Source organism: Lithobates pipiens, unplaced genomic scaffold, assembly GCF_037356315.1.
Source record: "Lithobates pipiens isolate NorthernLeopardFrog02 unplaced genomic scaffold, aLitPip1_a1.2 Scaffold_13, whole genome shotgun sequence".
In the NCBI taxonomy this organism is placed as follows: domain Eukaryota; kingdom Metazoa; phylum Chordata; class Amphibia; order Anura; family Ranidae; genus Lithobates; species Lithobates pipiens.
In genome coordinates this window covers 12,497,291-12,525,089 of record NW_027507718.1, presented here as the reverse complement: position 1 = coordinate 12,525,089, position 27,799 = coordinate 12,497,291, and the positions used below count along the sequence as shown (strand labels likewise).

At 40.1% G+C, this 27,799-nt stretch overlaps 1 protein-coding gene across 8 annotated transcripts in view; it reads left to right on the top strand.

The window, feature by feature from the left end:
- The window catches only part of NTRK2 (neurotrophic receptor tyrosine kinase 2), a 312,631-nt gene that overhangs the window by 262,410 nt on the left and 22,422 nt on the right, over positions 1 to 27,799 (top strand). For all 8 annotated transcript variants that reach the window (XM_077474847.1, XM_077474853.1, XM_077474851.1 and 5 more), the window contains one exon: positions 2,560 to 2,794. In XM_077474847.1, the coding sequence (XP_077330973.1) occupies positions 2,560 to 2,794 (235 nt within the window). The remainder of the gene's footprint in view (positions 1 to 2,559; positions 2,795 to 27,799) is intronic.

Sequence of the window (27,799 nt, the reverse complement as noted above, 5' to 3'; positions counted from 1 at the left end):
CTGGTTTAGTTTTTATACACTCAAACTTTTGCACAAAAAATACCTACATGTCCTGTACATTTGTACACTACAGCCCCCCTCATTATAAGTGTTGAACTTCACAGCAGGTTTAAAAGACCCAGTACATTTCAGACACTTGGAATCAGGAATTTTTAACTTTTGGCTTAGTCTGTATATTTTAGAATGCTAAAGTGTACAGTGCCTTGCGAAAGTATTCAGCCCCCTTGAACTTTTCAACCTTTTGCCACATTTCAGGCTTCAAACATAAAGATATAAAATTTAAATTTTTTGTGAAAAATCACCAACAAGTGGGACACAATTGTGAAGTGGAACGAAATCTATTGGATAATTTAAACTTTTTTAGCAAATAAAAAACGGAAAAGTGGTGCGTGCAAAATTATTCGGCCACTTTACTTTCAGTGCAGCAAACTCACTCCAGAAGTTCAGCGAGGATCTCTGAATGATCCAATGTTGTCCTAAATGACTGATGGTGATAAATAGAATCCACCTGTGTGTAATCAAGTCTCTGTATAAATGCACCTGCTCTGTGATAGTCTCAGGGTTCTGTTGAAAGCGCAGAGAGCATCATGAAGACCAAGGAACACACCAGGCAGGTCCGTAATACTGTTGTGGAGTAGTTTAAAGCCGGATTTGGATACAAAAAGATTTCCCAAGCTTTAAACATCCCAAGGAGCACTGTGCAAGCGATCATTTTGAAATGGAAGGAGTATCAGACCACTGCAAATCTACCAAGACCTGGCCATCCCTCTAAACTTTCAGCTCAGACAAGGAGAAGACTGATCAGAGATGCAGCCAAGAGGCCCATGATCACTCTGGATGAACTGCAGAGAACTACAGCTGAGGTGGGAGAGTCTGTCCATAGGACAACAATCAGTCGTACACTGCACAAATCTGGCCTTTATGGAAGAGTGGCAAGAAGAAAGCCATTTCTCAAAGATATCCATAAAAAGTCTCGTCTAAAGTTTGCCACAAGCCACCTGGGAGACACACCAAACATGTGGAAGAAGGTGCTCTGGTCAGATGAAACCAAAATCGAACTTTTTGCCCACAATGCAAAACGATATGTTTGGCGTAAAAGCAACACAGCTCATCACCCTCAACACACCATCCCCACTGTCAAACATGGTGGTGGCAGCATCATGGTTTGGACCTGCTTTTCTTCAGCAGGGACAGGGAAGATGGTTAAAATTGAGGGGAAGATGGATGCAGCCAAATACAGGACCATTCTAGATGAAAACCTGTTGGAGTCTGGAAAAGACCTGAAACTGGGATGGAGATTTATCTTCCAACAAGACAATGATCCCAAACATACAGCAAAATCTACAAAGGAATGGTTAACAAATAAACGTATCCAGGTGTTAGAATGGCCAAGTCAAAGTCCAGACCTGAATCCAATCGAGAATCTGTGGTAAGAGCTGAAAACCGCTGTTCACAAACGCTCTCCATCCAACCTCACTGAGCTTGAGCTGTTTTGCAAGGAAGAATGGGCAAGAATTTCAGTCTCTCGATGTGCAAAACTGATAGAGACATACCCCAAGCGACTTGCAGCTGTAATCGCAGCAAAAGGTGGCTCTACAAAGTATTAACGCAAGGGGGCCGAATAATTTTTGTTAAAAAAGTTTCAAAAATCCAATTGATTTCGTTCCACTTCACAATTGTGTCCCACTTGTTGGTGATTCTTCACAAAAAATAAAAATGTTATATCTTTATGTTTGAAGCCTGAAATGTGGCAAAAGGTTGAAAAGTTCAAGGGGGTTGAATACTTTCGCAAGGCACTGTATATTCCATAGCAAACTTGACTTGGTCAATTCAATACACTTACGATGGTGTCAGCACACACAGTGCCATGCACATTGTGGGTGGCTAGTGAATCACCTTGCAGATACAACTTAATAAATCAGCCCCAGTGTTTTGCAATATCAATTTCTAAATTCTAGATTAGAAAATTAACTTGTTTGCTGAATGCTCAGTGTTAGTATAACATATCTTGCAAGAACACTCTCTCTCTCTATGTTTGATATTTTTACATTGAACTAAAGGAGGCATCGATATAAATACATTGTCATTCAGAATACCCATTTCTTGCATCTAATACTCACTGTTACTTATAGCAAGCAATTACAAATCTTCTTGACTACATAAACTGCTGAAAGCCAATATCTGAGTGGCGACCATAGTATATTACACATTCTTTCTCTGTCAATTCATTTAGGACCACCTTGTGCATTTTAGCAAGTTTCTCTATGAGAACAGCGAACTCCATCTGCAATAAAAAAATACCTTGTGGTCTATACTTGATGATCATAGGTAAAACTATGTATTGTAACTCTTTTGATAAGGGTCTGGGTGCTATCAGGGAAGCACAATAACTTCTGGCCCTGATTCCTTTTCCTTTAGCAAGTCCATATATGTAACCACTGTAATCCCTATTTGATTGATTTACTATTTATATTTAGAATTCATAGGAAACCTATCCAATTACAGTACTGCTCAGTTGCTGTGATCTTTTTTTTAATAACAATTTTGTTTCTATTTCAGGGCCCATGGACCAGATGCTGTGCTTATGGCAGAAGGGAACCGCCAAACTGAATTGACTCAGTCTCAGATGCTTCACATAGCCCAGCAGATTGCAGCAGGTATGGTGTACCTAGCCTCACAGCACTTCGTCCATCGAGATCTGGCAACAAGGAATTGCCTGGTGGGAGAAAACCTCTTAGTGAAAATTGGAGACTTTGGAATGTCTAGAGATGTGTACAGTACTGATTATTACAGGGTAAGTTCACATTTTGTCCTTTGTAGGGACTGTTTAAAGGGTATATGCTACAAGACACAGAACATATATCAAAGCAGACCTTTCCCTTTTCAATGTTTACTGAAATTATTCTTAACAATGAACTGTAAGTCTATAATCAGTTACCAAAAACTGCTCCAGTCTGTCCCCCTGAGACTCAGCTATTCATACCCAATGGAATGCTGCCATTTTTTTCTCACACAGCTTAGAGAAGGTGAAGCCATATTGTCACCTCTGCCCTTCCTATGACATGCCACGTGTGGGTGATTTCTACAGAACAGTAGCAATATGTCAGCTGCCATGGGGAGCAGTTCGAGAGGAAGATATAGACTTGGCTACTGATTTGCATATCAGTAATAGTCGTCATAGACTGCACATTTTTGGAAAATTAGGAGTACCGGAGGTGAAAGAGATGAAGCAGAAAATTATGATGGTATCACTATATTTACATGCTTGAATAGTGTAAAAGTTCCTGTTAAAAAGGATAGTAGCTGAAAAGAGGTTATGACTCATGACTTAAATTTGAAGAATTGCTGGGAAGTCAAGAAAGCAGTATTGCGACTTCTGTTTCTTCACTTTAAGTAAAAGCTTTTAGACTATAAACAGTAATCATTGCCACACAATTACGGTTTATTTATTGTCAAAGATTGATATTCCCACTTATTACTGCATTAGTAATTTATATTTTGGTGGAGAAGTTTTCTTTAAAACAATATATGTTATCTTCTGCAGATTAAACTCTAGTACGTTATTTTTCCCCATTGTCGATAAATTCTTATATTTACTTCCCAGTCATTTCAGTGTTTTTAAGCTCTTACACTTTAGAATGTGTTGAATGATCTGAGATGTATGGATCCTTCCATGGGTCTGCACTTGTGGTTGCTTTTATTAGAAGAAGCAGCTGTATGATTAAAAGCTGCAACATTCTGAGGGAGGCCATATTGGAAATAAAATAATAAGAATAAATGGAGCCTGTAGTTGGGTACAAGTGGGTTGCTCCAGTCTGTCTTCCTGAGACTCAGCTATTCGTACCTAAATGGGTTCTGCCATCTTGTTTCTCACACAGCTCAGAGAAGGTGAAGTCATGCTGTCACCTCTGCCTTTCCTATGACATGCCATGTGTGACTGATTTCCACAGAGCAGCAGCAGTATGTCAGCTGCCAAGGGGAGCCATTAGAGAGGAAGATGAAGACTTGGCTACAGATTTATAACAGAAAGTCAAAATTTTAGTCTTCGTAGACTGCACATTTTGGGAAAATAAGGAGTACTAGAGGTGAAAGAGATGAAGAAGAAAGTTATAACAGTATCACTATATCTATATTTACATGCTTAGGTAATGGAAAAGTACCAGTTAAAAAGTATAGTAGCTGAGAGTGCTGAAAGTGGGTTGATGTTTTATCTTAACCACTTGTGGACCAATAATGGACTAGATGAAGCGGAAAAGCTTTAGATAAACCTTGAGTTACCTTGTGCACCCTAGAATGCCCATAATAGTGCACATTCCCTTGTTTGCTATGCCAAGACCATCTGCCAGTGTGACAACAGAGGTCCTGGTCTGCTTACTAGAGCTGTTGACAGCGGCTCCTTCTTTGATGATTGCTGTGAGACCTTGCAACCGTGATAATTTATTTATTCAATGTATATTATTATTGTGTAGTTATTGCCAGTTGTTATGAGACAGTTTTTTTTTGTAATCTGCTGGATGCTTCCGTTGGAGAAACCTGCAAAATGGAAAGAAACATTACAATGCATCACATTTTGGGCTCTATCTATAGAAACAAATGTCCTGTGCTTGGATCTCCTTAACTTATTTTAAAATTTGCTTAATGTGGATTTTCCTATGATCGTCGGATCCATCTCGTGGCCATAATCCAGTATTTTCCTAATTGTGGTATTTCAGAAAATAACACATTATGACTATTAGACGGAGCTAACAATCAGCAATTTTTTTTTTTTTTTTTTTTTTTTATAGACCCCTTTGTAAAAAAAAAAAAAAGACCCCTTTGTGCCATACTTGTCACTGGTTGTAGCTCATTAGTCTCGTTGGTAATGAAGTATTGTGTGGAATGGATTAAATTACAGCTACTGTGACATCTATTAGTTTAAAGGCATTGAGTGAGCTAGTGGTCAAAAAAGTTGCCATGTATAAATGTTGGAGGTAACATCTATCTATGGCCAAACTAATCATAGAGACAAATAAAAATAACCTATTTCTTTTGAAGACTTGACTGTAACACGCTGTAGTCATGAAGGGAGTTATATAAACTGCTGTGTAACAATTTGTGAACTGAATATTAGTATTTTTTTTTTACTTTTCTGAATTTTCTGATATCACAACAAGACTTCTGATAGCAGTTGTAGCTACCAGTGCCTGTTTATAAGCACCCCACGAAGGCAAATATAATGGTACCATCTCCACTTCACCACAGCTGTGATAATGACATGTTAGCAATAAAGAAAACAATCTGGAGATATAATTTGCATGCAAAGCAGCAGGAAATATTAGATGAAAATCAAGGCAACATTGCTCTCCTTGTGAACTTTTTAATGTGGGCATTTAAGGATGGAATGACACACAGGGCCAGAAAAAGTGGAATAAATACAGACATTTTATATAACAAGAACGAAGAGGAAAGAGAGAGAGAACAGTCATAATAATTCTTTTTTTTTTTTTATAACTCTTATATCTTTGTTCAGTTATGTCTGCACAAGTCCTTGAAGTATTTACTGTGCCCAATGTTTTAAATAGGTTGGTAGCTGTGGTTTATATCTACAGATTTTTAAACTTAGCTACAGTTGACATGGAACATATTTTAACATACAGAATGCCACATGTCTACTGTTCCCATTTGTTACTGAGCTAAAATTGCACTGTTTTTACATATATGCTGGATCATCTAAGAGGGTGTGTAAGAACAGCAATAGAAAAAAGATTTCAACAATTCTTTTTACAACGTTCCTTACTCTTGTGTCCTGTAGTCAGGGAGGCAAAGTAGTTATAGAGTGCTTTATTAACAAGTTCAAGCGCACATAATTCATCTACAGGCTTCTGGGTATATCAAAGCAGGAACAAGTTATTTATTTGTACAGAGTATAGACAGTATTATACATATAACAACTGTAATAATTGTAAATAGTGGCATATTCCCCTCATAGTATACAATAATCTTTTCCTTAATATTGAAAAATACAAACAACAACAATGCAAAGAATTATATCATAAACTGTACGGTGCATTATGACTTCATCACATAATCCTTTGTCTACACTAGACTCCAATTCCCAAACACGTCTAGGTGATTCAGGTTCCTCGTCTACAGCTTGGTTGTTATAAGTTGGACAGGAAAATGTACTTACTCAAAAATAAAAACGCAGAAAATTCCTGAAAATTCCTGCGCAAGCCAACTGGCATTCCATATGTAACCACAAGAGAGTTCACAGGTGTACAGTCCTCATTGACACTCTAAAAAGTTTGGAAAATGTGGATTGCCCCGGGTTCAATAAACCAGGTTTACTTATGCCGCGTACACACGATCAAACAAGCGGGTGGAAAAGTCCGGCAAACTCAAGTCCGCCGGACAATCCCCCGTGTGTAGCCTCCGGCATACTTTTTTGACCCGAAAGTACGGTGGACTTAGAAAGTAGTTTTGCACTCCAATCTTCCAGCCGGACTCGCATTTCGGCGGACAATCCGGCAGTGTGTGTGCCAGTCCGCCATACTTTTGAAATGAGTGGACTTTTCCCGCCCGGAGAAAAGTCCGCTCATTTCGAGCGTGTCTCCAGGTAGGGGGGGCCGACGGACTTAGTCTGGCGGACTTTCCGTCAGACTGTCCGTCGGACTTTCCGAACGGGCTACTTGCCCACACACGACACTTTTTCAACGGACTAATACGGCATACTAAGTCCGCCATACTATCCACCCTACTTTTGAAATGAACGGACTCGCCCACACACGCGGAGGATAGTCCGCTCATTTTGAGCGCATCTCCAGGTAGGCAGGGCCCCGCAAAGGAGACGTCGCTGGCCCCGCCACCTGGTATGGACTTAAAGGGGAACCCCAACGCCGAAAAAAACAGCGTGGGGGTCCCCCCAAGTCCACATCAAACCCTTGTCCGAGTACGCTACCCGGCCGGCCAGGAAAGGGGGGACGAGCGAGCGCCCCTCCTGAGCCATACCAGCGCGGCACCCCGACCCCAAAGCACCTTGTCCCCATGTTGATGAGGACAAGGGCCTCTTCCCGACAACCCTGGCCGTTGGTTGTCGGGGTCTGCGGGCGAGGGGCTTATCGGAATCCAGGAGCCCCCTTTAATAAGGGGGCCCCCGGATACCAGCCCCCCACCCTATGTGAATGAGTATGGGGTACAATGTACCCCTACCCATTCACCTGTAAAATAACGTACAAAAAAAACACAACACACAAGATAAAATAGTTTAAAGAGCTATAAGAAGGCGTGGTGGCCCGGCAGAAGAACCGAAGAGGGGGGACAAGACCACCGAAATCGGAAGAAGAGGGCGGCGGCGAGGAAGAAAGCCAGACTCCCCCGCTAGTAAAAGAGCTACAAGAAGATAGCGGAGGAGTCCGGCGAGAAGACCCCCGAAGACGGAAGACCCCCGGAGCTGTGCAATAAACTATTTTATCTTGGGTGTTGTGTTTTTTTTGTACTTTATTTTACAGGTGAATGGGTAGGGGTACATTGTACCCCATACTCATTCACATAGGGTGGGGGGCCGGTATCCGGGGGCCCTCTTATTTAAGGGGGCTCCCGGTTTCCGATAAGCCCCTCGCCCGCAGACCCCGACAACCAACGGCCAGGGTTGTCGGGAAGAGGCCCTTGTCCTCATCAACATGGGGACAAGATGCTTTTGGGGGGGGCTGCGTGGCCCCCCCTTCCCCAAGGCACCCCCCATGTTGAGGGCACGCGGCCTGGTACGGCTCAGGAGGGGGGGGCGCTCGCTCGTCCCCCCTTTCCTGGCCGGCCGGGCAGCGTGCTCGGACAAGGGTCTGATGTGGACTTGGGGGGACCCCCACGCCGATTTTTTTTGGCGTTGGGGTTCCCCTATAAGTCCATACCAGGTGGCGGGGCCAGCGACGTCTCCTTCATGGGCCCCGCCTACCTGGAGATGCGCTCAAAATGAGCGGACTATCCTCCGCGTGTGTGGGCGAGTCCGTTCATTTCAAAAGTAGGGCGGATAGTACGGCGGACTTAGTACGCCGTATTAGTCCACTGAAAAATTGCCGTGTGTGGGCAAGTAGCCCGTTCGGAAAGTCCGACGGACAGTCTGACGGGAAGTCCGCCAGACTAAGTCCGTCGGACAGACAGCTACGTGTGTACGCGGCTTTACTCTAACTAGAGATCGATACAGAGAGTGTACTTCTTTCACATCATGTTTCTGACTAGTATATGTCTTACTTTTATTTTGTTGCTCTTTAACAGTCATAGCAACTGATGGTTTCAGAGACACTTTGTGAGAGTTGTATGTTTGCAACATGTAGTTTAGTGAACATTTGTATGCTACGTAGCAGTTTAGTTGGTGGTGCTTACTGTAGTTACATGTCTAGTCACTCTGTAGACATATAGGGACTTTCCAAGATTTCCCTTTAAGATTTGCAGTCTGAAGAGCTTCTTTAAGGCTTCTGTTGAGCTTTTCAATCTCTCAGTTTGCTTGAGGGTAAAAACTGAGGATTTTCTTGTACAATTTTTCTCTTTCCCAGAAAGGTTTCAAATTCAGATAAAACAAATTGTGACCAATTGTCAGATACTAGTTTCCTTGTGTTCCCTGACGAAGACTGTGGAAATAAATGTTAGCAAGCAGCAAGTAGCAAGTAGAATATGCTATATTTGAGACAAAGGCCATTCACTGTACTGATCCATTAAAGCTGAACTTCACTGAAAAACTGAATTTTCAATTAAGCTTTGACAAAAAACCTGGACGCTGATTGGTTTCCATGCAGAGCTGCACTAGATTTTACACTCTCCAGTTTTAGCAAATCAACCCTTAGACCCCCTTTCACACTGAGGCGGTTTTTAGGCATTTTATCATTAGAAATAGCCTCTAAATAATGCCTAAAAACGTCCTCCGATTCATTTCAGTGTGTCTTTTTCTCACTGGGGCAGTGCGCTTGCAGGATGTTAGGAAAAGTCCTGCAAGCAGCATCTTTGCGGCAGTTTGGGAGCACTGTATTTAGTGCTCCCAAAACACCCTGCCCATTGAAATGAATGGGCAGTGCTTCCAAAGTGCCTGAAAAGCGATTCGGAAGCGCTGCAGCACCAGTGTTTTTAACCCCTTTTTTTGAGGTTAAGAGCACCCTGCTAGCAGACGAAAAGCTCTGCTTAAATTGCACTAAAGCACTGCTAAAACAAGCGATGCTTTAGTGCTAACGTGGTCACAGCCCCAGTGTGAAAGGGGTCTAAAGTGATATTATTCAGTCAGTTGCAGAGTAAACACAGTCAAGATAATATAATAACAGTAGATAACTACAACTACATGGCAAATGAGGTTCAATGTAGAAAAATGTAAAATAATGCATTTGGGTGGCAAAAATATGACTGCAATCTATACACTGGGGGGAGGACCTCTGGGGGAATCTAGGATGTAAAAGGACATGGGGGGTCCTAGTAGATGATAGGCTCAGCAATGGCATGCAATGCCAAGCTGCTGCTAACAAAGCAGAAAACAAAATATTGGCATGCATTAAAAAGTGATCAACTCCAGAGATAAAACGATAATTCTCCCGCTCTACAAGACTCTGGTCCAGCGGCACCTGGAGTATGCTGTCCAGTTCTGGGCACCAGCCCTCAGGAAGGATGTACTGGAAATGGAGCGAATACAAAGAAGGGCAACAAAGCTAATAAAGGGTCTGGAGGATATTAGTTATGAGGAAAGGTTGCAAGCACTGAACTCATTCTCTCTGGAGAAGAGATGCTTGAGAGGGGATATGATTTCAATCTACAAATACCGTACTGGTGACCCCAAAATAGGGATAAAACTTTTTCACACAAGGGAGTTTAACAAGACTTGTGGCCACTCATTAAAATTAGAAGAAAAGAGGTTTAACCTTAAACTACGTAGAGGGTTTTTTTTACTGTAAGAGCGGCAAGGATGTGGAATTCCCTTTCACAGGCGGTGGTCTCAGCGAGGAGCATTGATAGTTTCAAGAAACTATTAGATAAGTACCTGAATGACCGCAACATACAGGGATATACAATGTAATACTGACATATAATCACACACATAGGTTGGACTTGATAGACCTGTGTCTTTTTTCAACCTCACCTACTATGTAACTATGTAACTATAATCCTAGCTAGCAATGCACATAAGTAAGTACACTATATTCAAAATATGTGCATCACTGTATTTTTTTTTAAAAACAGCTCTCCAGCTCAGTTCTGCTAGAAAAGTGCATGTTGTAGTGATGGGTAGAACAAAAGGAGAAAAATGTGCAGTAGGCTGGAATCACACATGTGACAGCCAACCTGCAGCCCAGAAATCCCAGGGTGAGAATGCTGCTTCGCCAAAGACAAATCTTTTTTAGCATTGTCACCATAGGACAGGAGGTCTGGCTTGGATCAATAGGTCAAAAATGAGGGAATAAAAAAGTGAGAAAAGCACCCCCTTCCTAACAATGAATGGAAGCTAAGTTACCAGGTCTTTTTGTGATTCACATAAACCTTTCAGTTCTGTTAATGTCTGAAAGTTTATCTGTTTTGCTATATAAAAGTGCAGAGGCCTGCTGTGATATCGTCTGCTCCCAGTGACACATAACACATACCATAAGCTATGTGTCATGTGGCAAAGTGTTGTACTCATCTGGATTTCAAACTGAAGATTTCTCTAATATCAAGTGTCATCACAGGATTTCTCTGACTCTCAAGGCATCTCTACTATGTAGAAATGTGAGAATCTAATCTCAGCTGGTAGAAAAAAAGTCCTCACTTTACCCTCTGGTCCCCAATTACGTACTCTAAAAGCTGCTGTCACTGCTTTCGTCTATTATGGGAGATGGGAGAAGAGGACTAATGCAGATCACGTGTATTTTCCCCCAGTCACTACTTAGAGCCTGTTAGTTCAGGCCATTTCTGTACAGCAACTGGGGGGAGAAGCACACGTGGTCTGCACCACTGCCTTCCTCTTTATTTACTAGTGAAAAAACGTAGCAAAAGGGATGGGGGGAACAAGATGGTTAAATATGTTTTGCCTTGAGGCCCTGGTTTTTAAAGGGCACCATACACCTGACAGGACAAGTATAAATTCCACACTCAATTAACATAGGATACGATAAGAGGCCACATGCAAGGATATGTAAAGCCCAACCCCAGATAAAAATTTAATTTGAGTAGTGAATTGTGCATCAATTATGGTACTTTACTTCTCAGTCCTGATTTCAAAGCCCTAACACATCCTGCAGTGTAGCAGATCAAAGTGACAGTTTAAGCCAAGCTGAGTCCCTGCCCTTGGGACCAGGCATCTTCCCAGATAGTTATCTTCTTGGGCAGTGGTCCCCTCACCGCTCCTCTGCATTCTCCTGCCTCATGACCCTCTAAGAGAGGACCTGACCTCTGCAAGTGTCGCCCCCACCACTAGAAGGTGTCCACATCATTCAGACAATGATGTAGACACCCAAACAAGACCCCAGGAAGTAAACAGAAGAAGAGCAAAAAAACATAATGGCTTTAGATAAGTAAAATGGGCATTTGGATAGTTTTTTTTTAATATTTGCAGTTAGTTAGCAGGGCTAGTATTGCTAGGGGGGTTGCTAGTATCCTGGAGTTGGGCATTAACAAAATGTATCCCATTGTTTTAAAAACAATTTCTTCACTTCCATAAACTTATAATGTACATACTGCCCTTCATACAGGGAGCAGGCCATCCCCAGTTTCTTCGTTTTGGCTGTGAAATGTAAATACAGAGACCTGCGTGAGGTGATATTTTCACAGGGTCGCCATTTTCGTGTGTTGAACAGTACAAATTTATTATGTTATGAGTAAAAATAAAGCAAAATCCTCTGTACATATATTGCATTTAGGGATTAATGGTTTCTCAGCAATACTTCTCAGAGTCCACGTTCAGGTTTCCTAGGTTACAAATCCATAGAACAAATGAGCAAGAGACACACAGGCGACATTTATTGGAGCACAGGAATCAAGACTTTCAGTCTCCCATCTGCTCTACGGATCTTAAAATAATTCAGATTATCATTTCAGACTGCCCTTCATCTTCGGACTGTGCTGTCATTTGTTTGCCACCTATTTAAAATCATCGAAATCTCTACATAAATCTAATTTGTTCAATATACAAAGACCAATCTACCATTTTTTTATTTATTTTTTTGTAGAAAAATGTCATTAACGTAAATTGTTCTAATGCAGAACAGTTTAAATATTTATTAGATGTTTTATTTCACTGCCAGTCCTTGGTTTCATGTTCATTAACATTCTCTTAGAGAAATTTATGCAGAGCTTCCCAGTCTTTTATTTCACACTACTAATGTATTTTTTTTTTAACAATTGCATGACTTTAACAAGCAGATTTTGTATTTTTCCCACAGATGCACATCTATTTCATGCATGGTTATTGTAATTTTTTGGACATAATTAAGCAAAATCGCACCATTAAATAGGCAGTAGGTAGTCTTTGTGTGCTGCCACACTAGAGAAAATATATACTTAAAATGAAGAACTAGATTGTTTCCTTCCTCAGTATTAACCCATGCATTGAGTGCATTTTTGGACTCATCTCTGCACCACTACCAAGCAGTTGCCTAGTAGCCAATTAATTCAGATCTCAAGCACTTCATCTGCACACAGCACAAGAGATGCTATTCAGAGGTTGCTAGGATACCTTTTCCTGCAGTGTAAAGGCAGATCTGATTTAAAAGGGTTAATAAACGAAAGATATGCATACACAATAGTCAGATTTTAGCAATGACATTCTAAAAATAATATTTTTGGTCTAATGTACTGTACAGTGCCTTGAAAAAGTATTCATACCCCTTGAAATTGTCAATATTTTGTCATGTTACAACCAGATATTTCAGATATTTATTTGCAAAAAAAAAAAAAAATTAAAACAATTTATCATTTTACTTTCACTTCAAAATTATGTGCTACTTTGTGTTGATCTATCACATAACCCCCCCCCCCCCCCCCCAAAAAAACAAAACAAAAACGGTTTTTGGTTGTAACATGACAAAATGTGGAAAATGTCAAGGGGTATGAATACTTTTTCAAGGCACTATAAATACTGTATCTCACAAAAGTGAGCACACCCCTCACATTTTTGAAAATATTTTATTATATATTTTCACGTGACAACACTGTAAAGTAGTGAGTGTACAGCTTGTATAACAGTGTAAGTTTGTTGTCCCCTCAAAATAACTCAACACACAGCCATTAATGTCTAAACCGCTGGCAACAAAAGTGAGTACACCCCTAAGTGAAAATATCCAGATTGGGCCCAATTAGCCATTTCCCCTCCCCAGTGTCATGTGACTCGTTACTGTTATAAGGTCTCAGGTGTGAATCGGGTGCAGGTGTGTCAAATTTGGTTTTATCACTCTCACTCTCTCATACTGGTCACTGGAAGTTCAACATGGCACCTCATGGCAAAGAACTCTCTAAAGATCTGAAAGAAAGAATTATTACTCTACATAAAGATGACCTAGGCTATAAGAAGATTGCCAAGACCCTGAAACTGAGCTGTAGCCAGGTGGCCAAGACCATACAGCGGTTTAACAGGACAGGTTCTGCTCAAAACAGGCTTTGCCATGGGCGACCAAAGAAGTTGAATGCACATGCTCAGCATCATAGTTAGAGGTTGTCTTTGTGAAATAGACATATGAGTGCTGCCAGCATTTTTGCAGAGGTTGAAGGGGTGAGGGGTCAGACCATAAGCCACACACTGCATCAAATTGGTCTGCATGGCTGTCATCCCAGAAGGAAGCCTCTTTTAATGATGATGCACAAGAAAGCTCACAAACATTTTGCTTAAGACAAGCACACTAAGGACATGGATTACTGGAACCATATCCTGTGGTCTGATGAGACCAAGATAAACTTATTTGGTTCAGATGGCGTTGAGCAACCAGGTGAGGAGTACAAAGAAAAGTGTGTTTTGCCTACAGTCAAGCATGGTGGTGGGAGTGTCATGGTCTGGGGGCTACATGAATGCTGCCGACACTGGGGAGCTACAGTTCACTAAGGGAACCATGAATGTCAACATGTACTGTGACATACTGAAGCAGAGCACAAACCCCTCCCTTCAGAGACTGGGCCGCAGGGCAGTATACCAACATAATAACGACCCCAAACACAGCTCCAAGACAACCATTGCCTTGCTAAAGAAGCTGAGTGTAAAGGTGATGGACTCATCAAAGATATCTCCAGACCTAAACCCTGTTGATAATCTGTGCGGAATCCTCAAACAGGAGGTGGAAGAGCGCATGGTCTCTAACATCCACTAGCTCTGTGATGTTGTCATGGAGGAGTGGAAGAGGACTCTAGTGGCAACCTGTGTTGAGTTATTTTGAGGGGACAGCAAATTTACACTGTTATACAAACTGTACACTAACTACTTTGCATTGTAGCAAAGTGTAATTTATTCAGTGTTGTCACATAAAAATATATAATAAAATATTTACAAAAATGTGAGGGGTGTACTCACCTTTGTGAGATACTGCATGTTCTAAATGAGCATTATATCAGTTGAACGAGGAGGTTGCATTCACTTTCCAATGATATAGCCTTAAAGCTTCATCAGTTGTGTGATTCAATCTGTGGCCTTTTATCACAGCCTATCTCTAGTCTGATGGGAATCGCTTCAGATATCCATCAATCTCCATGATGGAATGTTTTAGCAAAATTATTGAGAATTTATTTGCAAAGTGCATAGATATTTTTAAATCAGAAAGACTGCATCCGGGTCTCTCTTATTATATGATTGCTTTTAAACCATTTTGTCTAGTAAAAACTAGTCTAGCACAGAAAGTATATGCGAAAAAATACATAAAAATACATTGCAAATACACTGCAAATGCGAAAACAAAGTCCACCAGTAATCAACCCTACTACCTTAAAAAAAGGACTACCTGTCTCTAGGAGAGCTATTCTTTCAAACAATATGATTGGCTCACGTTTGAATCAAATAGTTCAGACTCATTATTATATGCTGTTCTGCCTATATATAATGATGACTTGGGGATGGGCTGTTTAAGAAGAAACAATTGTGCTCCTCCCCAAAATTCCTATTTTTCTTTAATTTATTATTTATGTATTACAGATGTGTATTTCGCTGTTTGATTGGAATTATAATTAACATAATAGAAATGGGCTCTCAGTGGATCAAACAATGCTGGTGAGGTGGTCCCATCCCTAATAATCTTTAAGAAAGAAAAGAGGTCCCCCAATTGAAGTGGGATTTTTAATGACCACCAACACCATATAACAATTAAAACATAAACATTCTTTATTAACAATTACAGAACAAATACATGATCCAGCCAGAGAGACCACAACACTGATGGTGTCTCTATGACAATTTACAGATATGGACATACATGGATAAATATAAAAAGCCAACCAATGAATAAAAAAATACTCTTTTCTTATGACCCACACCCAAACCAATTCTAATAATGCCCAACTCCAGCTTTTAGAAAATAATTTAATATAACTTTGTTAAACAGCAGCTATCTCCTGAGTAGTACCATGCAGAATCACTGGTCATTGTTCCAGTGTTGACCTTCTTTTCAGGCTGAATAATGCCCAGCATCATGACCACTTCTTATAAACCCTGAGGGTACATCTTAAAGCCATGGATGCATTGGAAAATGCTGCAGAAAATAGGCCCATATAATTTTGTGGCCCTATTCTCTTCAGCATGTAGAGCCTGCCCACCACCAGAATAAAAATTGTAGAAAGTGCATGATGGGACAAGATTAATGACACATAGAAAAAAGGTATGTTTAATATTACAAAAAACAGGTGTCAGGGAACACCAAGGGCTTGGGGTGCAGTTTTGAGCTGGACTTTAAGACATGCTTATGCTTTTTTTTTCTCTATGTAGAAGGTTAAGTAGTGTTTAAGCTCCAGTTTGCCACTGTTGTTAAGCAGATCGGTTTTACCTTTGTCCTCCAGTATAAAATATGCAGTATTTTTCTTTGTTTATTTAAAGGGGAAGTAACGTTTTTTTTTACTTCTACTACAGGTAAGCCTATGATAAGGCTTACCTGTAGGTACATTGAATATCTCCTAAACTTGCAGTGTTTAGGAGATATTCCCACTGGATAAGGCAAGTGACATCTCCGTCACCACAATAAGCTGTACATTCAGAGCTCCATGCTGCATCTGACGGGAGTGATGTCATTGTGGCCCTGGCCACTCATACAAACCCATACAAACCCATAAGGTAGACCAGGGGAAGATGGAAGCCATGTCAGTGGTGACAGCGTGACACTGAAGGGCTTTGTTCCAAGGTAAGTATTTAATTATGTCCATACTAGAACATTATGCCATAGCCTTTGCAGTGGATTTTTTGATGAATTTGTTATGCCAGCCATGGTTTTCTATCACTCTAAAGCGGTATTGAAGCAGCATTAAACCCAAAACCAAAACTGTAACACCTTGCAAATTATCAATCGTTAGATGTTGTGGATGCAGTAGCTGTCTTTTTTTTAGGTGTTTTTTTTATCTCCTTTTTTTTTCACCTGATGATCTGGCCAGTAGCATGCCTTCGGTATCGGAGAGCCTACATCCTGGAATAAGGACCACAGGGACACCTTTGGACAGCAGTATTGTTAATATAGGGGGAGGGGAGTGTTATGCCGCATACACGCAACCAGACTTTTTGGCAGACTAGGTCCAACGGTCTTCCCAACGGACTTTTGGCGGAGTTCCGACGGACCTTCCGAATGAACGGACTTGGCCACACGCGAACGGCCTAAGTCCTTTTGAAAGTTCATCAGTTTTGAACGTGATGACGTAAGATGGGACTAAAAAAGGAAGTTCAATAGCTAGTAGCCAATAGCTTCCCCTGTGTCATATTTGGTCTGTCGGACCAGCATACAGACAAACGGTTTTCCCAATAGGAATTGAGTCCGTCGGACAGATTTGAAACATGTTCTATTTCTAGGTCCACCAGATTTTTTATGTTATATTAGCCCACACACGATCAGATTGTCCGACGGACTGATTCCATCGGACCTAGTCTGCTGGAAAGTCCGGTCGTGTGTACGCGGCATTAGATGCAGATGCACTAGCAATTTAGATCCAGCTATAACTTTATAAGCAGTTACAACAACAGTTTTGGTCCTTTTGAGAGAAAGGTTTTATGTAAATAAATTAAAAAAAATGGCATTGCAAGCACCCCAGTGTTGAATGGTTTGTCCCAACTGTAACTCCTACATCTACAGAACAGACTTACTGGCAGGGTCACCAGGTGAAAATAAAGGAAAGAAAAACAAAATAAGAAAGCTAATGCAGCCATTATATCTGCAAATTTGGTAGGCTGCAGTATAATTAATTTTTGCTTATGGGTTTAATACAATTTTAATTACTGAAATGACAAACTATTCTGCAGCGTTTGGAAAAAAAGACAGAACTATCAGCTTCAGTTATTATGACAGTCTGTCATACCAATGAATCTTCATAGTTTGCCAAAGTTATAAGCAAGTGTTAGGATGTGCCAGCATGATCCAACAAACAAAAGATAATTTGTTTACAGACTTATATAAACATGCATATTTATATCACCAAACATGCATGTTTTGTCGGTGGAGATGGGAGAGGGAGTAGTTAACTATAAAATTTCTTACAGAACTGAAGCACCTAAATTTGTATATTTTAGATGACATGGATAAGTGGGGTTGCATGACATAAAGGAGAAGGTCATCCAAAAAGAGAGAGCTTTGTATGTAGAGAGACAATTTGGATACTTGATATGGGATGTCGTTTCTGAGGGTGATGGCTAAGTGTTCCATGGTTAATACACATAATAGGAGTTTTAGAGGACATTCGTGGCATATGTAATTTCATATCAAGAATTTAGGCAATAGGCAGCTGTTGATCCTGTAAACTATGGCTGGTGGAGAAGTACAGAACCATGATTTTGCGGAGGAGGCTCCAACTGAGTTGGTAGTGAAATGGTGGCTCTGAATGGTCTTTAAGGAAAACCAAAAATTGTATTGAGAATAGAGTGGTGGATCTTATAAAAGGGAGATGTTGGGACACCATATCCATTCTCATTTTGGGGATGTCAGGGGATACTGTAAAGGGCAAATGGTCTGACCAGATCATGGATCTGGTGTGACATCAAGAAGTTGGATCGGAAAAAGAAGATTCTTGGGGGCACTTTTAAATTATTGAAAGATAAGTGAAATTTGGATGTCGAAGAGTCTAGGAGGGGTTCCAAGATCTCTGCCAAGCAGATAAGTTGTGGAGCATTTTAAGGTATTGTTTTGCAGCAGTAATTTAGTTCACATTTGGGAGATAGAAGTTAATCATGGGGAACTTTTTTTCTATCTGATCTGACTTTTTCTGATCGTTTGTAGAGAATTCCGACGGACAAAGTGCCACGCATGCTCAGATTAAATTACAAGACCAAAGCTATTAGTTACTAGTCTCTACATAGTCCCGTTGTACGCAACGAATGTCACCTCTTTCCAAACGGTCGGATTTTCCGACAACTTTGTCCGACCGTGTGTATGCAACAGTAGTTTTGGAAAAAATCCCTCTGAAAAAATCTGACAGATTTTGTGGTCGGAATGTCCGACCTTGTGTACAGGGCATTAGAGTAAATTGTTGATCTCAGATTTGAGAAAGTACAACCCAGACCAAAGCCACTGTATGTTCTTTTCCATCTCAAATCTGATAGGTAGTGCTTTAATTCACTATTGCCAATCCCAGTCACACTTGTGCTTATGAATTTAGGGGGGCTGTGAGGGTATGAGAGGGGATGACTGATCCATAGGTTCTTCCAGGAAAAGATTTAACTGTATGGGTCCCATGCTTAGAATAACGATATTAACTTTGGAAGCTGCTCGCACCACAACCGTTTCCCTATAATAGGGGGTAACAGTTATGTATAGGGCCAGTTCACACCATTGAAATGCAGTCCAAATGCATTCCAGATGCTTTTAATCATGTGCGTTTTTTATGTGTTTTTTGTGTGTTTTTGATGTAATTCAAATACTGTATATATTTTATTGAATACAAAATTCTAAACCTCTCTAATATTCCTCGTGAAGAAGCGGACAAGTGTCCACAAAGTGTGTTGAGTGGGCTTAATACTACTTTACATCCATTTATGATTATATAGAAGTTATGTCACAAATACCATTGTGGACACACACTAATGGGCTCTATTTGGAGGTTTCTAAATTGATCTATTCTCTTCTATATGTAGAATATAATTTTATATACCTTTTAACCTTTCTGTAAACAAATTGAAATTCCCATTCAATCTGTTTCTTGATGTGTAGTTTTGAGTATTAGGGATATGGTACACCCCAAAAGGGTTAAAACTTGGAATCCATGAGGCTTTCATGTTATACTGGGCCAGGAATTGGGAAGAATTATTACTAGGAACACAAAGGTTTTAACCTTTCCCAATCTTTTAAAAATTATTTAAAAATGATCTTAATCAAATCCCCATGTCTTCAAGGGAAGAACAGTAACTGTATCAGAGCTATGAAATACCACATATTGTTTTAAAATATTTTTATTAAACAGGTAGCTTTAATTATTTGGGAAAATGGTGTCTTTGTATCAGAAAAAAAAGGAAAGCAAGACATTGTTGCAGAAATATAGTGACATGTGATATTTAATAAGTTTACAGCAGAGAAAAAAGAACACAAGAGTTGTATGATGTGCTGCTGTTTGTAGAGCCTAATGTGAATGCAGCACCTTTACCGTTCCTCAGGATGGAAGTGCAAATAGCGAGGGTGATCCCGGGAGGAACAGCCATTTTAAAAACAAACACATCATTCACCAAGAAAAATAGATCAAGCACCCCACCAGTAATGTACATTAAATTGCTCATTTAATAATTTATTAAGCAAACTGGTGCTTAAGTTGCAGAAGGTACCTTAGTGAAGGTTATTTACCATTAATACTAATGCATTATTAAACTAGTAATTTAATCTATTTGCTGGCATGGCCACCTGTCTGTAACATGTACTTTGTAATACAGCATTCCTTAACAGCAATATGCGTGACCTGTTAGTTAACATACCATTCTTGGGATAATGCTTAATTTTACTTTATACAACTATTTTAGGTTGTAAGCTCCTTGAGGGTAGGGACTGATGTGAATGTACAATGTATATGTAAAGTGCTGCGTAAATTGACGGTGCTATATAAGTTCCTGAAATATAAATAAATAAATAAATAAATACATTTTAATTTAACCTCTTGAATTTCCAAGCTATTGCCAACCAAAGGGTTAAACTTGGAGCTGCAGAGCTCAGAGCAGTTGTTGATTGCATGGGTCCTGTGCATTCCAGGGCTCAGTTTCCATGGCAGCCGACCTGCTCTGCTTGAAATAGGCAGTTCAGAGTATGGAAGGTAGAGATGGGAAAGAGTCATTAGTTTCGAAATTAGTATGCGGTACCATCACTGCACTTCTCTATCGTTCCCCATGTAAATCATGTTAATGTATTTCAACAGGTAAACAGGTGACTTGTGGTTGAAACCTTAAAGGATGTTCTCTGACAATTGTTTATACCTGAATCACAAATAATCCAAACAAAGGCAATCAAAAGTCTGTGTCAATGGATATATGTGTGTGATAAGTATAGGCTTTTGTATTTGAGATAATACTAAAATAAAAATGTATGTACTCATTAACAGTGCTTTTTAAGTATTTACTTCCCCTTGACTTTTTGCACATTTTGAAGTGTTACAAATTGAAATGAGGTTTAACCCCCTCTCCCACCAGAATGTAATTTTTTAAACATGTTACCTGTTTGCAGATGCATTCTGCCCAGTTTTATGATGTGCAGGATCCTCGTCACCCCTTCTCTGCCACTGGGCAGTTTTCAATAAAATAGAGAGCACAACTAATATGACATCAGTCCCATTCTCCTCAGCATTGTGCTGTGATCCAGGGGTGACATGATTCCCTAATCCCTAATGCCCCGTACACAAGATCTGACTTTCCGACAACAAAACCGTGGATTTTTGTTCAAAGGACGTTGGCTCCAACTTATCTTGCATACACACTGTCATACAAATGTTGGCCAACAATTACAAATGTAGTGACGTACAAGACGTACGTGATATCTCCATTACGAATGCTAGTTTTACAAGACCGACTTTTGTCCAACAGACTTGAGTATACACGATCGGAAAGTCTGACAACAAACATTTGTTGGTGGAAAATTTGAGAACCTGCTAGCCAACATTTGTTGGCGGAAAGTTCGACGACAAATGTTCAATGGAGCATACACACGGTCGGACTTTCCGCCAACAAGCTCACATCCAACATCTGTTGTCGGAAAATCCAATCGTGTGTACGTGGCATAAGGTGTGGCTCCATGACATCCTGGGCTCACAAGAAGTGGTTTAAGTTCATCTGGGTCTAATTCAATCAAGAGGAGGATCAGCACTGGACCACAGGGCAGTGAGTGGCAATGCCAAGGAGCAAGTATTGCAGAGAAGGAGAATACGCAAGCAGTATTGCAGAGAAAGCTGCCCTTTTATTTTTGGCCAGTGCAGGTATTAGTAGTATTTTGCTTTTTAAAGGTGCAACATTTTTTTATCATGACAGAGTACTGAGGAAAAAATAAGACTTTTTTGGATGCTTTTTTTAGCAACAACTCCTCTCTCTCTTTCGTGAATCAATATTTGGTAAAACCTAATTTGACTGCAATTACAGCTGCAAGTCTTTAGGGGTTTATTCTGTACCAGCTTTGTGTATTCTACAACTTTGCTTATGTTGACCCCTCCTCTTCTTGGACATATTGTTCTGCCAAGTTGAATGGGACTGCTGATAATCTGCTGGTGATCTGCAAGTCTTGCTAAAGATAAAAAAATTTGACTGAGGTCTTGACCTTGACTGGACTATTGTATACATTTATGTCCTTGGCTTTAAGTAACTTCAGTGTATCTTTGGCTATGTGTATAGGGTCATCGTCCTGCTTAAAAGTAAGCCTCCACCCTATATTCAGGTCTATTGGCAAAGGAAACAGATTTCCTTCTAGAGTTGCACTGTACAGTATTTGCCTATTTCTATCAGCCATGACCAGTTACCAGGTGTTCTCAGGGTAATGAGAACTACTGGCTTTCTACTACACAGTGGGGTTAATTTACTAAAGCCTAGCACACACTAGTAGTTTTTTTTTTTTCGTTCAACCCAGCAGGGCTCCGGAGGACAGCTCCGGAGGACTGGTTGTACTAACCATGCAATGTTAGTACAGCAATATCCCCTGCTGTGCTATTGTGTTCTCCCCCCCCCCCCCCCGCCAGAACACTCTGGTCAAAATTATCAGCCATTGTCTGAGATCGCTGATTGGGAGCCGACAGCAGACCTTTTTCAGTCATGCCCCATAGACAGAAGCCGGCCGAACATTTGGCTTCTGTCGGACCGGCTGCATTCGGCCTGTGTGTACTAGGCTTACAACTGGAGTGTTCAAAATCTGGTGTAACTGTGCATGGTGGTCAATCAGCTTCTAACTTTAGCTTGCTCAATTAAGCTTTGACAATAAAACCTAGTAGTTGATTAGTTTCTGTCTGGAACTGCACCAGATTTTGCACTCTCCAGTTTTAGTAAATCAACCTCAGTTTGTTTTGCACTAAGGCCAAAACATTTAGTTTTGAGCTCACCAGACTAGTGAATCTTTTCCCTCATGCTTACCATCTGAACTTTAGTGGTCTCATGGATAGCTTCTAGCATTTCATTTGTAACTCTCCACAGGTACTTCAGAGACACTAGTGAGAAAAATATAAAACTGCCAGGGTGTTTACAAGGGTTAGTGCTTATCCCCAACCTGTCCTAGCCGTTTGTCTTTATCTGCATGTAAATATGTAATATTATAAATAAAGGGATGGGCAATACAAAAATGTGATTGACATACTGACCTTTATTTACTAAAGTAATAGAGCAGGTTTATGTTAAAAGTGAATTTTCACTCTTAATGAATGAAATAAAACAAAGTGAAAAGTCAAAGAATACCCAATCACGTGCAAGAATAATTAAAAACTTGATTTTGACTTTGCTCATATATTATTGGCTGAGTAAAGTCTAAGTAAGTCTAAGTCTAAGTAAACACAACAACATCTTGTGCACAAAGCTAAGTGAGCATTCCATTTGTAAAGGGAACATTTACTTAGCTTAATGAGGTGAAGCTGTGCTGACTTCAATCATCCATTTATGTACAAGCAAAAATGTTTTTCTTATTTTCCTTGCACTATACTCGGATGCTTACTTTGCAAAGGTAAAGTGTTTTCAGGTATACACTCTGCAGCTATTAGGGTAATATTCATATTTCATAGTTGTGTGTAATTTGGACACTTGATGTACAGCCTAGTAGTTACATAGGTTGAAAAAAGACACAGGTCCATCTAGTTCAACCAACTGAAAAATAAAATATAGACAACCTCCATATACAGAACTCTATACCCACAGTTGATACAGATGATGGCAATCATCCTTTAGTTTCCCCTTGGGATGTTTATTTTGAGTTTATCTGTGAAGATGTATCCATATAATCATTCCATTCATTAGGTACAATTGATAAGTCATATTTATGATGGTGTACAAAGCACACATTTTTTATTTTGTTGCAACATTATACAGGAATACCCCACTTTTAAGTATGCAATGGGGTTTATTTACTAAAGTTGGAAAGTACAAAATCAGGCTAAATTCTGCATAGAAATCAATGAGCTTCTAACCCCAGCTTGTTCAATTAAGCTTTGGTAATAAAACCTGGAGGCTCATTGGTTTCTATGCACAAGTGAGCCTGATTTCGCACTTTCCAGCTTTAGTAAATAAACCCCATTGTGTACTTAAAAGTGGGGTATGCCTGTAGATATCTTTCCCACATGTCCTGAGGAAGCAGATTTCTGTGAAACACAGAGAGCTTTTCATCGGAAAATGCAACCGTGTGTATGCTCCATCGTAATTTAGCTGTCCGAATTTCCGCCAGCCAAAAATTGATTGCATGTTCTCAATTTTCCCGACGGAAAAACTTTCTGTCAGTAATTCCGATCGTGTGTATGCAATTCCGACACACCAAAAATTAAGCATGCTCAGATTCAACTACGAGACAGAAGCTATTGGCTACTGAACTTACTTTTTCTAGTCCCGTCGTACGTGTTGTACGTCACCGCGTCATAAAAGATCGGAATTTGATGTGACCATGTGTAGGCAAGACAGCTTGAGCCGAATTCCGTCGGAATTCCGTTGGGAAAACCATCAGAGCTTTTTCCGACGAGAATTCCGATCATGTGTATGCGGCATTAGAAAGTGGCCCTGTCCCTCTGAGTGATACAGCTGATCACCAGAAAATTTGATGAACTCTTGTTTGGAAACTTGAAAATGTACAAACCTGATTGAACAGTGGGAAATAGTAGGCTCTTATATGGGGATGTATGGGCAGTACATACATGTTCTAACAATAGATCTGCTTAATCTCATAGGAACTCAAAATTCCATGGATACTTTACATTTGTTTGGGTTGTATGCAATCTGGTAAGGGAATACACACATTTAACCTCTTGGCTCTGTCCAACAATGGGCATTGGTCCTGTTTTAGAGTTAATATAACTCCAAGAAAGAATGTGGCATGAAGCCCTGGACCAAGGACTTGGGAATTGTTCTTTTTATCTTATGTTTATGTTCATATGGTGGTTCACTCTCCACTTTTCAGTCATCCCATTTGATCTTCATTGTTGAGCCACAGTAAAAGTCAAGTTTGTTTTTCTGTTTTTTTTTTGTTTTTTTTTTAGAAAAAGAACCCTTTCCTGGCCAGTTTTATACAAAGAAGAATTTGATCAGACTTCATTGCAGATTTTACCTGCTTTGGGTTCTGCAGATACTCAGACAGGCTATTCAATTAAAAAACAATGTGGAATGTCTGCTGTGCTGGTTAAAATAAATCAAAATACAAATTTGAAATGAATATAAATAAGAATATGAATGAATAGTCCTCCAAGCAGCCAGCCTAAAAATTAATGAACAGCAATACAAAAACATGGAAAAAATAGGTGCAGCACTCAAAGATATTGTCCTTAAGGTGACGATTCCTCAAAGGAGCTCTAGATGAACCATACATCATAAGATAAATGCTTGGTCAGGAAAAAAATCAAACCTTATGGAGGGTTTGATTGATCGTGGTGTGCTGTGATCAATGATCTTATTATATTCAAGCTCATCTGACTCCTGCAATAAGGGTCCACAGAGGAGTAAGAGGCAGTGTGTTCGGGTGTCGGTGGTTGTTCTCTCCTTTTTTCCCGACCAAGCGTTTATCTTATGAAGGGTGGTTCATCTTGAGCTCCTTTGAGGAATCACCTTAAGGACAATATCTTTGAACGCTGCACCTCTTTTTTCCATTTTCTGCTCGATTAAAAAAATTAAGGATTACATTCATTGGGCAGTGGTCACCTGATCAAGACATACTTTTTTAAACATGGCTAACAAGTCCAGATTTTCATGGTTCCCAATTGTCCCCCATTTTGAGGGACCATCCCCCTTCTGAGAACAAATCCCGCTGTCTCTCGTGCAGCCTCATTTGTCCCTCATTTTGTTACAATGTGTACATCTCTATACAAAATGTACTATTTTACAGCCAAAAGTGTTATGCTGCACTCAACTTTTTATCCAATCTCTATATTACTGCATTTATTATTTTGAAAAGCCAATAAGAAAGAAGGAACTTGTGTGTTTTTTCTACATATTAATTAGATCTATGTGGTCCAGGTAACCAGGGCCGTGATAGTGATGTGTCCTTTACTTACATACTATCTGCTGTAAGGTGTCCCTCTTTTAGTTTCAGAAAGTTGGGAGCTATGCATTCTTTTGTTTATTCCTACGATGAAGAAGATTGAGATATATTACTAAACAGTGCCTGCGATACTTTCAGTCAGTTTTGTGGAGGAAAATATGAAATCACTTCTCTTTCCCACACTTTAATTATTACTTTTTACTTTCTACTTCTTCTATTTTTCTAAAATGCACATGTATTTTATCTGTTCTAATTTCTATTAATATTCAGTATCCAAACAAGGTAATTTGCACTGGGGACTTCCACACAGCAATTAAAAAAATATTTTTTAATATATCCATAAGGTTTGGTTCATACTAGTTCCAAGCATTTTTAAGGCGATTTGAGATGCAATTAGGTAGTGCAATTTGTGAGCAATTTGAACACAATTTTACTCCTATGCAATTTTGATGCAATTTCATCCCTAGTAGTCAAGGTGCTGCTGCTTTGCCTGTAAGAAAAGTTGAGGGTTAAAGCAGAATTCCACCCTAAAGTGGAACTTCCGCCCATTGGATTCCTCCCCCCCCTCCCGGGCCACAATTGGCACCTTTCAGGGGGGAGGGGGGTGCAGATACCTGTATAATCCAGGTATCTGCACCCACTTTTGGGAATAGCTAGCCACCGATGCCCCCCCCCCCCCATTGTGTTCTGGGAAACACACAGTTCCCAGAACACCACGGGGACCAGTGAAGACGTGCAGCACGCCTCGCGCATGCACAGTAGGGAACTGGGCAGTGATGCTGCAATGCTTCACTTCCTGATTCCATGACAGAGGATGGCGGCGGGGGCAGCCAAGAGACCAGCGATTGCTCGTCATCTGCTGCCGACATCGCGGGCACCCTGGACAGGTAAGTGTCCATTTATTAAAAGTCAGCAGCTGCAGTATTTGTAGCTGCTGACTTTTAATAATTTTTTTTTTAAGGTGGCCCTCCTCTTTAAAATACAAGAAATCGCTTTCCAAATTGCATAAGAATTGCATGTACCTTGAAACCACCCTAGAATCGCACCAAAGTAGTACAGGAAAATTTTCTAAAATCACTCCATGTTGAGTCGCATTGATGTGAATGGACACCATTGAAAACAATGCGATTTATATTGTCATGTCAATTCTGTGGGGTTGATTTACTAAAGCAGGTGAGGGCAAAATCTGGTGCAGCTGTGCATGGTAGCTAATTGGCTTCTAACTTCAGTTTGTTCAATTAAGTTTTGGCAAAAAAAATCTTAAACTGAGATATTGCACTAGTGTCAAGCAGGCCTTAAAGTGCAGCACAACATTTAAATTCCTCCATGTAGGAAATGGTTTCAAGCCTGGAGTACTTTGCATTACATTTTTGAAACTTCTATGTGGAAGTCCCCAGTGTGAACTAACTTGTTAGGATAAGCATCACAAAATTGCTTACACGATTTTGTGTAAGCACCACAAAATTGCCAACAGGTTCATGATCATTGCAATAGGCATATGTAAGCAAAATTAACAGAGAGGGGGAAGGATTGGAGTATGTATGGACAAGATTTTGGTCTGTCTGCCCCAGAAATTAGAACAAAGAAAAAAAACGAATGGCAAAGGGCATGGTTGGAACCCATAGGGGTCTAGTATAGACAGACCAAAAAATTCAGTATAAAAAGTATAAGATTTATTAAATGTAACAATAATGTGCATATAAATCAATACATAACCAATTGCACTGTTGTATGAAGAAACCATTATCTTGGAACTGAGCAGACTAGTGATGATCCATACACTAAACACCTTAAATGTTACGGACCATAAAGTCCTTCTTCAGAGGTTAATTTAAGTCAGATGGGTACAGATTTTATACAATAGAAAAAGTATGCAAATAGTACAGTTTAGTATACAGTAATTAACAAAAGTAAAGTACCGTATATACTCGAGTATAGGCCGACCCGAATATAAGCCGAGGCCCCCAATTTACCCCCAAAAAACTGGAAAAAATTATTGACTCGTGTATAAGCCGAGGGTGAGACATGCCTGTCCATCCCTGTGT